This window comes from Octodon degus, unplaced genomic scaffold (assembly GCF_000260255.1).
Source record: "Octodon degus isolate 3935 unplaced genomic scaffold, OctDeg1.0 scaffold00196, whole genome shotgun sequence".
Taxonomy (NCBI): Eukaryota; Metazoa; Chordata; class Mammalia; order Rodentia; family Octodontidae; genus Octodon; species Octodon degus.
Genome location: NW_004524772.1, coordinates 1,125,598 through 1,137,900, shown reverse-complemented (window position 1 = coordinate 1,137,900; position 12,303 = coordinate 1,125,598). Strand labels below are relative to the sequence as shown.

General features: G+C 39.9%; 1 protein-coding gene across 3 annotated transcripts in view; it reads right to left on the bottom strand.

The window, feature by feature from the left end:
* Prdm5 (PR/SET domain 5) overlaps positions 1-12,303 on the bottom strand; it is a 209,814-nt gene that overhangs the window by 114,582 nt on the left and 82,929 nt on the right. For 2 of the 3 annotated variants that reach the window (XM_023704426.1, XM_004644243.2), the window contains 4 exons: positions 9,280-9,457; positions 6,549-6,723; positions 4,571-4,663; positions 4,181-4,302 (listed from right to left, as the gene is read on the bottom strand). In XM_023704426.1, the coding sequence (XP_023560194.1) occupies positions 4,181-4,302; positions 4,571-4,663; positions 6,549-6,723; positions 9,280-9,457 (568 nt within the window). The remainder of the gene's footprint in view (positions 1-4,180; positions 4,303-4,570; positions 4,664-6,548; positions 6,724-9,279; positions 9,458-12,303) is intronic. The other variant, XM_004644244.2, reaches the window with a different exon arrangement.

Genomic DNA, 12,303 nt, shown 5'->3' with positions numbered 1-12,303 from the left:
TGAGGTCCTGAGCTCCTCTAGCAAGAAAGTCGAGTTCCCATCAAGGACGAGACTGACCTGTGCACCATTTTCCCTCTGGAGCCAGGAAGCAATGCTCAAGAGGAGGACCAGAGCTCCTCCAAAGTGAACCACAGCATCCTCAGGGATAATGAGGTCCCAACCTCCTCCTCCAGTGAGAACAACTAAGTTCATCAGGAAAGACAGCATGACTAGGTCCTCCAGCAAACAGTCCACCAGAACCAGCAGCTTCCAGCAGCTTCTTCATAAAAGTTTCCCCGACAGCCTCGCAACAGATTCTGCCTCTTATGCTGCTGTAAACGATCCTCAGGTGGGCCTCGCATACCCAGCACCACACTGGTCCAGGTGAGCGGGGTGGACCATAGTGGCCACCAGTTAGTAATCACCACAGCAGTGTATACATTTGGGAAGCTAAACCAGAAAGGTTATAAGTTCAAGGCCAGCATGAGACATATATTATTTGAGTTCAAAGCTAGCCTGTACTTCATAGAGAGACCCTGACTTAAAGATAAGAAGAATGGCCAGTCAAATTGCTCAGTGGGTTAAGTGCCTGCAAGCAGGTGCAGGAGCCAGGGGTTCAATTCCCAGGCCTGCCATGCCAGCACCGCTTCCAGGGTGTGCTGAGACAGCAACTGAGACTGGGCGTGGTGGTGCACGCCTGTAATCCCAGCTCTTAGGAGGCTGTAAATAGGCAGATCACTATGAGTCTGATCTAGTAGGGAGACCCTGAACATCCTGTAGACCCTTCCTTGAAATACAGAAAAAAAAAAAGATAAAAAGAAACAGTGAACCAATGTGTTCACCACGAGAGCTCAATAATGACTACGAGGCCACGTCCATTCCTGCTGCTACCTCAATTCCATCGTCTGCAATTCTCTTATTATTTTGAAGCAAACACAAACCAAATAAAAAAAAAAAAGAATTCCAACATGATTTTACTATAAGATTGTGTTTGTCAAAGAAAAATACATTTTTGAAAAACAAATATGAATTGTTTAAGATACTGCAGGTAACAGTGCATGCACTTAATACACTTTTCCTCATGCTAGAATTTCAGTCAAGAAAATTGTCTTGGTGACTGACAAAAAGACTACTGAATAAGAAAATTCTCTTGAGCAAATGAGTATTTGACTGCATATGTCTGTTCTTCAATTCCCTAAAATGTCTATAATGTGCGAAAGACACTGATAAAGAATATTCCCTCTTCCAATTCCCATTACTTGGGTTTGACCCTCTTTGGCCCATAATGTTTAACTGCCCAACCTCATGACAACTGTTCCTTGGGATTGGCTGGGCCTTTCCCACCAGAGAGATCAGGGGAGGAAAAAAGGAAAGGAAGAAGTGGTTCCTCCAAGCACTATTCTCCCTTTGCTCTTGCCCTCCTGCCACTGCCCTTCCAGCCAGTGAAAGGTTATATCCCAGCCCCCCACCCATGTTCTCAAATTTCTCCTCCTCCTCCTCACAACTCTTCCTCTTCATCCTAGAGCTGGAAAATTGTCTTGAAAAAAATGCAGAAAACTCTCAGGACTACTCATCTGAGAATACAGACACATATCATCTCCCTTATACTGTTAGCATTTACAGAAACTAGGCAGGTGAGAAAGACAGAAAATGGCTTGAAGAACTCAATCTTTTCCTTTTCTGTATTTTCCTGTGTAGCCATGAAGTTCACTGCCCTCTACCAGCATTCCTAGGTTCAAGAAAAAAACAGTACCCATGCAAAGCCACAACTAGAACATGTACTGTGTCTGGCTTTCCCACACGCCAGTAAGTCTGATGTACAACTTTCACATGCGACTTTCAAAAGTGCTCTGGGGGCGGGGCTAGGGAGCTAGATGAGTCAACAATGCTTGCACTGGATTGCAGGCACAAGCATTAAAAAAATTCAGGAACATATTATAGCACTTGATGTTGAAGGGAATTTGCACAACCATACGAAACACACAGTCAATTAAGCACACAGGTTACCACACAACATTGCATAAGGATGTTTCTAGGAACTAGTCTAAGAACCTACCTACCATATCTTAGAGTTTCTATGAAAGATTAAGACCCTCGTTTAAATACTCAAGTCTCGTTTATTTGCATCTTTGTACCACTTAAAAGGGAAATTTGTCATCGTAAGTAGAAGCTGAAAGACCTTCTATTTCTTTGGATACCTTTGTCCTTTTATAATTAAAGAATCCTGCAACCAGATATGCAAGTGCTGCTTTGCTTGGTACTCTCTGTAGGATACACTCTCCCCTCAAGCATATGCACAGTTCCCGGCAAGGAGGGCCAAAGAGACCATGAGTGAGAAACTGGAATCACGCACCAAGTCCAGAAGAACTCCAGTATGTAGAGTGACTTTTGGTTAAAATACAAGAGCTCAGATTTTACATGATCTGCAACATAGAAAAAAATAACAAAATTTCCTTTCATAAATTATTTCCTACAGATCACCATGAATTTCCAGACTCTGTAATATCAGAATATCCAAGGCCAATTACAAGGAGCCTCAAAATGTATGCTTATAGCACAGCATGACAACCACATAGCCAGCAACAGGAATGCAAAAGTTTCCAGAGTTCCAGTATGCATCTGGTTTTCTACTTAGTCTAGCAAAGTTAACTTTAAAACTGACATGAAAATTTTGTTACAATATATTACAGACACAGAGAAAATTAAAAGCAGCACTTTAATAGTAATTTTTTTTAATATATCTAGTACAGTGTCTACAGGGTCTCACTACATAGATCGGATTCATAGTGATCCTTCTGTTTTCAGCCTCCCAAGCTCTGGGATTACAGGTGAGCGCCACCACGCCCAGGCTCCATCACTGTCTCAGTGCACCCTGGGGACAGGGCTGGCATGGCATGCAGGGAGGGGATTGAACTCTGGACACTGCTCTCTGCCAAAGCAGGCACTTTAGTCCACTGAGCTATCTGGCCAGCCCAAGATAGGTATTTTTTTTAATAAAATAATGATCTATGAATGCAAGCCTATCAAAAAATGATGTTTGTCTTTTGGAATCATAGGAAAATGTCCTTTTCTATATTAACTATCCATTCTTCAAAAAGAAAAGCAGAAAACCACAGTGTAAAGTCCCAAGGAAAAACACCAACCTGGAGATGCATCACACGAGACTCCCTCCCACCACCCAGGGCTTTCAAAAGCCCAAAGCAACACTGCAGATTTGGAGCCAGCAGCTGGCTCATGCTGGCCACCTCTATGACTATAAAGCGATACTTCTGGAATGATGAGCAAGCACTGGAAGAAATGCTGCACTGATACCATTTCACAAAAGTGTGCGAATAAAGAAGGGAGAAAAAGACCCCACTTTCCCCCAATTCACATACACAATGCTACAAACCTCCCAGAAGCCAAGGGCTAGTGATATATGCAAGAACAATGCATGTACACAGGACACAGGAGTTCAGCTAGCTTCAGCGCCTTCTGAAGAAAAGATGCTAAGTAAGAGGCTCACTGTGAGATACAGTTCGGGGCTCAAGCCACTGCAAAATGTTCAGTCACTATACCAGAACACATCTGCTGATTGCTACAAAGTGCTAAGCAGATCAAAGCTAAGTGACAAGCAAATTTTATATTTGTTCCATTGTTTGACTAGCCATGAGAAGGAATGTGAATGGCATTTGCTTTATTAATCAAAATACCTTTGATTCTCATCTCAAAATGTAGTTATGGGCTGGTCCAAAGTAGTGAGTTATCTCCATTGCTGGTTCAAACTGTAGTTAGGAATTTTCTCAATAATGAAAAAATGTGAGCATTTAAAGATTGAATATTTCTGTTTAAACATTTTTAAGGCATAAGAGCATCACTTAGTTTCAAAATATATCTGTAACTGTAGATCTCAACAATTTATCAAAGAAAAAATTGATATGCTATTATTAAAAAGTATTATTTTTGATTAACCTGACTACCAATCACAACCAGACTCAAATTCAGGATTACAATTCTGACTAATTCAAAGATAAGAAAACTAACAAGTGATCTCAGAAATGTACTTGAAAATGAAACAGTGTTCGGTGAAGGAAAGCAATCCACATCTGTGTGAAACATACCGGAACAGTCAGCTTTTCCCCAAGAGTGAGAATTTAAAACAGATCGCTGTGTCCTGGGGAAAGGAAACCCTTTTAAAAGTGACCTTCCAATGACTCCTCACCAGTGTGGACATTTTCCTGGTGTCTTTTCAGGGCATCCCCACTCTTCAACCTCTTCCCACAGCTGTCAGCCTTGCACACGAACCTGGCATCCCCCCGGCAGGTCTCTTGGTGCTGCTCAAAACTACAAGACAAACAGCCAACGCAGACAGGGTGAAGAAGTGCTGCAGTCGCCCTATGAAAGTCCAACATATGGCAGGCTTTTGTAACACATGCTCCCTACTAGAGCTTCAGGGTCATTCCATGCATTACCTATGCAGGTAAGAAAGAAAAGCATTTAAATCCTTTAATTTAATTAGTATAATCTTAAGTCGTTACCAAGCATGAAATTGTGCATGCAAAAAAATGACCCACAATTATATAACAGCCATCTCATAACTCAGACACAAAACCTCAATGCTGAACTGAAGGAGGAATTGCAAAAAGAGCACTGAAAACTCCGTGAAGAATCCTTCCGACTGCTTTGCGCTGTGCACTGAAGACCACTAAGGGGAAATAGAGGGACAAAGACAGTAACAGAAACTGGAACTCTGATAAAACAATGTATGAAAATGCTGACTTTGAGTAAAATTATATTCACGATGTTTTCTCTCTTTTTTTTTTCCTTTAAAGGTTTTTTTAAAAGTATACCTTATTTAAGCTCTAATTCAGCAAGTGTGTTTTTCATGTGGATTATAGAATGCTAAATGCAGTAAAAGCTGACTAGAATGCAAGTTTTTACTATGTTTGCAGAAAAGCAAATGGTCCCTTCCTTGGTGACTTCAGCTTCCAGGCTTCACTTTTTCTCAGCACGTGCTTGCAGCATGGCATGATGGGGATCCCACGCAGAGCTGGGCCCTGCACCTAACACGTCTGCCTTCCTTTGCATCCTCTTCGTCCCCTCCCTCCTCCACCTCGGGATGGCCTTCTCGTCTGTAAAAGGTCTGTCTCTCTACCTCTAGTTGTCTTTTCTTTGGCTCTTAATTTATATTTTGAGTTTCTCACATAAGAAAAACCATGCGATGTCTAATCTTGTGCATTAGATCTATTTCATTTAATGTTACGATCTCAAGGCACATCCATTTTCCTATGAGAGAAATCTTTCTTCCTTTTACAATGAAGTTGTACTCCGTTATGTAAAAATACAGTATTTTCTTAATCTACTGGTCTGCTGATAGACATATATACTGCTTCCGAAGTTTATGTATTATGAAGTGTATTGCTATGAACATAGGTGGTTTATTTAAGAGCAACTCTAACAGAACCTCTTAATGTCTAATTTGTTATTTTTGTTTTAATTTTTTTATTTTTTAATTATTTTGCATAGCCGGGAATTGAACTCAGGCCCTTGCGCTTGCCAGGGAAGCGCTTATTCTACTGAGCCATCTCCCTGGCCCCTGTTTTAATTTTTAAACACTAAGTTTAAGGAGAAAGTTATATTCTCAAATGTTATAAGCACTACAGATACGCAATATATAAGGAAATATATATCATTATATATATTTTTCAAATATATAGCGCTATATATGTGTGCTGTATATACTACACACAGTGTCATACATAGAGTGCTACGTAGTGGTATATGCTGCATACGCACTATATATAATGCTACATATGCATATACATATATAACACTATGTGTATATATAGAAATAATCCTAACATAGAAATCACCTTAGAACTTTAATGAAACAAAAAATAATATTAAACCTATGTTAAAGATTTCCTCATTCATATGTGATGTTATTCCGTTAAATATAACTCATGTTCACTTTAAACAATTCATGCTTCTGTAAAATATTTAAATAAAAGGACGACATATTGTTAATATTGGTAGTTATACAATAACAGCTTCAGGGCTGTGTGTAATATCATTTGACTCATCATATTATCATATCTTGTATTTAATTACTCCTCCGAAGTTACTGTGAAGTAAACATTTCTTTCCAAAATGTCTTCATATTCTTCATACATTGAATTTTCTCCATTTCTTAAAATTTTACCTCAGAGGGAATATCAAACGACGACAATCGAAATTTAGGATATAACATCTCAAAGCATGGGCTAAATTATGTGTATCTGAATTTCAGGTTAGGAAATCAATGAAGTTGATATTGAATGGCAAGTTAATACATGGACAAAAACTGATTAGCATATAACAATTACCTTGTACCTTCATAAACAGAATATTTAAGAAAACGATAGATCTCTCTCTCTCTCTCTCTCTCTCTCTCTCTCTCTCTCTCTCTCTCCCCCCGTCTCACGTAAACACACACACACACACACACACACACACACACACACACAGATTAACAAGTATCAGTCCAGACTAATGGAACACTTGAAGTGTTAGTTAGTCATACTATCAGAGATATTTTTTAATGTACGCACTGTCTTTGCAAAGCCTGCTTAACTGGGAACTTCTTCCCGCAGTTCTTGCACTTAAATTCCTTCTCCTCTGTGGGCTTCTGGTGCAGCGTCTGGAGATGCTCAGCAAGAATGTCCTCGCTGGTGAAGCTTGAGTCACACTGTGGGCAGGCATAGTCCTCTGCACAGCAGAGGGCATCTGAATGGGATGAGGAAACACTGTCACAAGGTGGAAGTTCAGAGCCAAGAGCTATTAGATGCGCCTTTGTCTTAAAACCAAATTCACTGTTCTGTGGAGAAATTTTTTTTTTGTATGACTGTAAAATGTCCACAAAACAATAACAGGAAGTGGCACTATAGAGACAAGCTATTTTTAAAATCTTTTACTTGGGTTTTACTGATTTAATGTAAAACCAAATTCAATTTTTAAATTATTGCAGACAAAGGGTTATTTTATAGATTGAATTGCAAAACGCAAGTTTTTCCACAAGTGGTTCATCTTTCCTTCACACTTTGGTTCACAAGAAGAAAAATCCAACTGAAGCAAAGTTTTAAATTACCAAAGCTGACATGTGTGTGAAAAAGACCAAAATCATTAAAGAAAAAAAAAGAAAAGAAAAGAAAAGAAAAGAAAAGAAAAGAAAAGAAAAGAAAAAAGAACACTGTGTTGACTCCAGCAGATGGAGCGAGTGAAGCTTGGCTGTCCTGAAATGGGCGAAGAGAGATCTGCCCAAATTCCTCCATGTGCTATTAAAATTACAGGTACATTTTCTGGCTACTGTCTAGAATTGCATTTAGAAAATAAAAATCACCAATAGACCTACCTTCCAGAGACAATGCTATCCTTCCAAGCATGACTTACCTTACGTACATGCAGTATTTACACAGTCTAGGAAAAACTAGTTTATGATCACACTTCATACACATTTTCACATGTTCTCTTTTCTTCCACCTAACATCTCAAGTCAACATTTTAAAACTAAACACATTATAATTGATTCAATCAAACTTTCAAGTGTTAGAGATCCAAGTGACTTCTTTGTTTCTTTTGCAGGAGTTTTTGTTTCTTTGCTTTCATAAATGAGTCTAAGAATTCTAAAACAAAAGGCTGGGAATACAGCTCAGTGGCACAGCGCCCTCCTGGCAAGCGCAAGGTCATGAGTTTGATCCCTAGTACCAAAAAAGGAAAAAAAAATAAAGAATTCTAAAACAAAATAATAAAATACAAGTATCAGGTTGATATGTCTGAAAAAAAATTTTTTTTTAGCATTCTGTGAATTCTGTTTATAAAACTTAATGAAACCTGCTATTTTGATAACAAAACAGGTATCAGGTCATGAAAAGATAAATAGGAATATTTTATTTATAAATTTAAGAAATGAACATGATAAGAAATCCTAAATGTGACAGAGAAAAAATAAATAGCCAAAAAAAAATTAGTGCACAAATAAACATCATCACCCAAAATTTGATGTTCTGAACAAGAAGATGTATATTTAAAAAACATCATAGACTGAGCCTGTTCTTCTTTGTTCTTAAATAACCTAATTAAAATATAGTCAGGCTTTTAAAAAATATTTATTTATTTATTTATGTATTTATTTTAGTACTGGGGATCAAACTCAGGACCTTGTGCTTGCCAGGGAGGTGCTTATGCCACTGAGCTATCTCTCCAGCCCCTAATTGAAACACAGAAATAGACATAGTCTAGCAAGGGGAACAGAACGCTCAGCCTTTCTAGCCAATGGCATAGGGCTGGAATTGGAAACTCCTATGAAAGGCCTTACTCTCACACCAACTATGAAAACCAGTGCCTCCTCAGAAGTGACAATGCTTTAAAAAATGGAAAAATACTATACAGTAAGTATCAGCTGCTGGGGTCTGAATGTCTGTGGCCCCCTAACTGCACATACTGCAATGTGACCCCATGGAATAACACTAAAGGGGCCTCTCAGGCCTTTGCCCTCATGAGTGGTATGGGCATCCTATAAGAAGATTCAAGGAAGTTTGTTGGCCTTGCTGCCCTAAGAAGACGAAGGCAGAAGTGTCCTTGGTGGGGAAAGGACCCTCACCAGATACCACGTCTACTGGTGCCCTGACTTTGGACTTCCCTGGCTCTAGTAAATGCAGTGAATACATTTCCATTTTTCATAAATTACTCAGTCCAACCCAAGTGGACCAAGACACAACTTGCCATGAAACGTGAATATCTATGAACATCATTCACATTTCCCTCACACTTCCTTCTGACATAAAACTCGAACAACACACGCTCTAATCCTAACTCTCCTCCAGCAGCTGACAAGCGTGATATCCATCTCCTAGATTGCAGGACTGGCTGAAGTAAGGCTGACCTATGTTCAGCACAAGTCACTGGTCATCAAATTAAGACAAAGCAGCCATCCCGCAGTCTTCTGTGATCAGAACAAAAAGAGAATCCGGGAAGTTCAGGATTCCCAAATGACTGCAAACAAGAGTGAGGCTCAGGACTAGGTCCTCTTGGATCCAGCAGGGTCCTCCTGCACACTTTTTCTCTGCACTCATTGTTTCCCACGGGCAAAGGAGAAACTAAACTCTTAAGTTCTGGGAAAGGGACGTATTCCGTGCTTTCAGACTAAGCAGATCATAAGCAATCACAAAGCTCCATCCCCTTCTTTGACAATGCTCTATTATAATGCAAATATAATGCACAGAGTTCAAACTGTATTTCTTCTACAGCTTTTATGCTTTTAGACACCAATTAAAGCTGTAATACCTTTTATGCCAGCTGCTGATTGCCCCTGAGAATTTTCATCTTCCCCTTCTTTGACCACTGTCACAATCTGCTGCTCCTCCTCCTCCTCCGCCTCCATGTCACTGTCCAAGTAGCCGATCAGAAGCTCTGTATCTGTTTCTATATCTTCCACTGCCAAGTAGAAAATGTTTTCGCCTTCCTGAAACAAGCACACAAACTAATGAGCCAGGCGTTAGTTTCTGGCAGGCACTAAGAAACCATTGTAAGATGCATTAAGCGAGTGTCACGTGCCTGTGGGAAGTTACTATTGCAATTTTTACATCCCCACCTGATCTAGATGCTGAAAGTGGAAAGTGAAACTGTTCAGTCACTTGGAAATTAAACACAAACATGTCTACCAGAAAAAGTGAATTTATGTATGCAAATGAAGTAAGAATAATGATACGACTATGTTGAAGTGAATTCCGCAACGGTAGCTGGCTTTCAGCAAGTAGCACTTTGCAAGTCCATAAATGTGCTGTCAGGCAGTGTTGTCACTGACACACCTAGGCAGACAGGAATGAGCCTTCAATGATTTCATTAGGACAGACATTAAGAGCAAGACAAATAGAGAAAGAAACCCTTCAAATTCCAACACAGACCAGAAGAACTGCAAGTAAAGCCTTCTTGAAGTTTCTTTTTTATTAACATATGCTTGTGATATGTTGCTCTTGAATCACACTCTTCTAGAGGAACCAGTATAAACACATATACGTCTTAGTCATGTTTACCCCTTTCCCCATTTGCCCTCCTCACTCCCTCCTTCCTTAGCTCACTTTTCCCATCTCCACAAAGTCTACCTCCTTGTTTCCTACCATTTGTCTTTATTTTGCTCTTGCTTTTACATTATTTGTATTTGAGGTCTCTCATTAGAGAAAGCACACAGCATTTACCCTGAGTATGACTGATTTTATTTTGTATTATGGTCCAAAGGTGTATCTACTTTCCTACAAATGACTCAAATTTATGCTTCTTTATAGTGTAGGTACGCATCGCATTTCCTTCTTCCACCCACTTAGTGATGGGCCGTTAAGCCAGGCTCATGATCTAGCTGCTATGAGTTGTGCTATTGTAAGTCCGAGCGTGCATGGACCACTACACTGAGAGGACCCTGACTCTTGAAGGAGATACTCAGCCGTTTAACTCAGCCAAGCACAATTCCTATCTTTACTGAATTTCTGAGGAATTTCCATAATGATTTCTACAGAACTCATACTAGTTTACATTCCCAATAGTGTCATAGGGTTCCTTTCTCCTGTCAGTTCTGGAAGCATTTGCTGTTTTGAGTCAGTCCTTAATGATGGTCATTCTTATTGGAGTAAGGCCATCTCAGAGTTGTTCTGATTTACATTTCTCCAATGGCCAGGGATTTTTAACATTTTTACATACTTATTGGCCATTTGTAGCTCTTCTTCTTATGTGTCTATTTTGGTTACGCATCTTTTTTTTCCGGAACCAGGGATTGAACTCAGGCCCTTGTGCTTGCCAGCCAAGCGCTTATTCTACTGAGCCATCTCCCTGACCCTTAGTTGAGCATTTTTAACAGGGTCTTTTATATTGAGGGAATCTTCATTTTTCTGAGTTCTTTATATTTTCTTGATAATAATCCTTTGTCAGGAGCATTGGTAATTTCTTTTTTCACTTTCTGTAGATTGCCTCTTTGCTCTGTTGGTTGTTTCCTTTGCCGTGGAGAGGTTTTTCAATTTAATGTAAACTCATTTGTAGATTTTTTTCAAATAACTTTTCTTTGAAGAATTTAAAAGAATCTGGACTACAAATAGTAGCAGGACTAGACCTCTGAGAGGTTTGGCATATTGACTGAGCCACCACATATGCCTCACCTTTTGTCCTCCCTAAGTCCCACTGAAATTACAGAATATCAGCACAGCAATCTTCTTAGACAATTCTAGAAGACAGAAATCAGACATGATTGAAATGGTAAGGAATGACAGGAAACCTCAGCTAGTAACAGCCACAGAAGAAGAATGCTGCAAAAACGAAATCCCAGAGAAACTTTATACTTGGAATCAACTGGTACAAAATGCCTCAGGGACTGAGGCCAAGCCAATCACCAAGGAAGCCAGAAAAGAAGCTGCATAGCTGGCTGTGCCAGGAGAAAGGACCCAGACTCTGCCTCCTTTACAAAGTCGAGCGATTGTTTGGGGACAGTTCTTAACTTGGCTACCACGGATAAACAGAAGCAAAGCAGAGTCTGAATTTATTGAACCTTCATGGTGGGCAAAGTGAGAAAAGGACAAAGAAAATAAGCTCCACTCCAAGAGTGAAAACCAGGAAAGCACAGCGTGCAGAGCCAGTGCCTTCTTTCCTCTGGCAATAGGCTAAGCACTTAAGGAGTAGCACAAAAGGAAAGAGGTAGGAAGGGAGAGGGAAGGGCAGGAGAAAGGAGAGGTGTGTGCAGGGCATGCACAAACCTGCACACATGTGCGCAGATGCAGAACTCTACAAAACCTGAAGAATGTGCATCCAATTGGTTACATAGCTATTCTGAAGATGAAAGGATATTCTACACCCAATGTTGCTTTAACTTGTATTTTTACATACAGAGATGACTTTGTAATTTCGATAACAAGTACACAGGGCTGGCCAAATAGCGAGGCGGATTAAAGCACCTGCAAGCAGGGGCCAGGGCCAGTGCCTGCTCCGCTCGCAGGGCGCGCTGAGATGGCAATCCAGACTAGGTGTAGTGGCGTGCACCTGTAATCCCCCAGTTCCTGGGAGGCTGTAAACAGGCGGATGGATCACTACGAGTCTGATCATCTGATCTAGTAGTGAGACTCTGAACACCCTGTAGACCCTTCCCGAAAAATACAAAAAAAAAAAAAAAAAAAAAAGGTGAGTCTGATTCAACAGGGCCAGTGTTCTTATGAAAAAGAGACTCCTAACACTGGGTCATAGAAAATTCCATTACATTAGCAAATTGAATTGAAGAGTAGGAAATTATTTTTATAATCATACAATACTGGGTAATTTCAAGGCCCCAAGGAA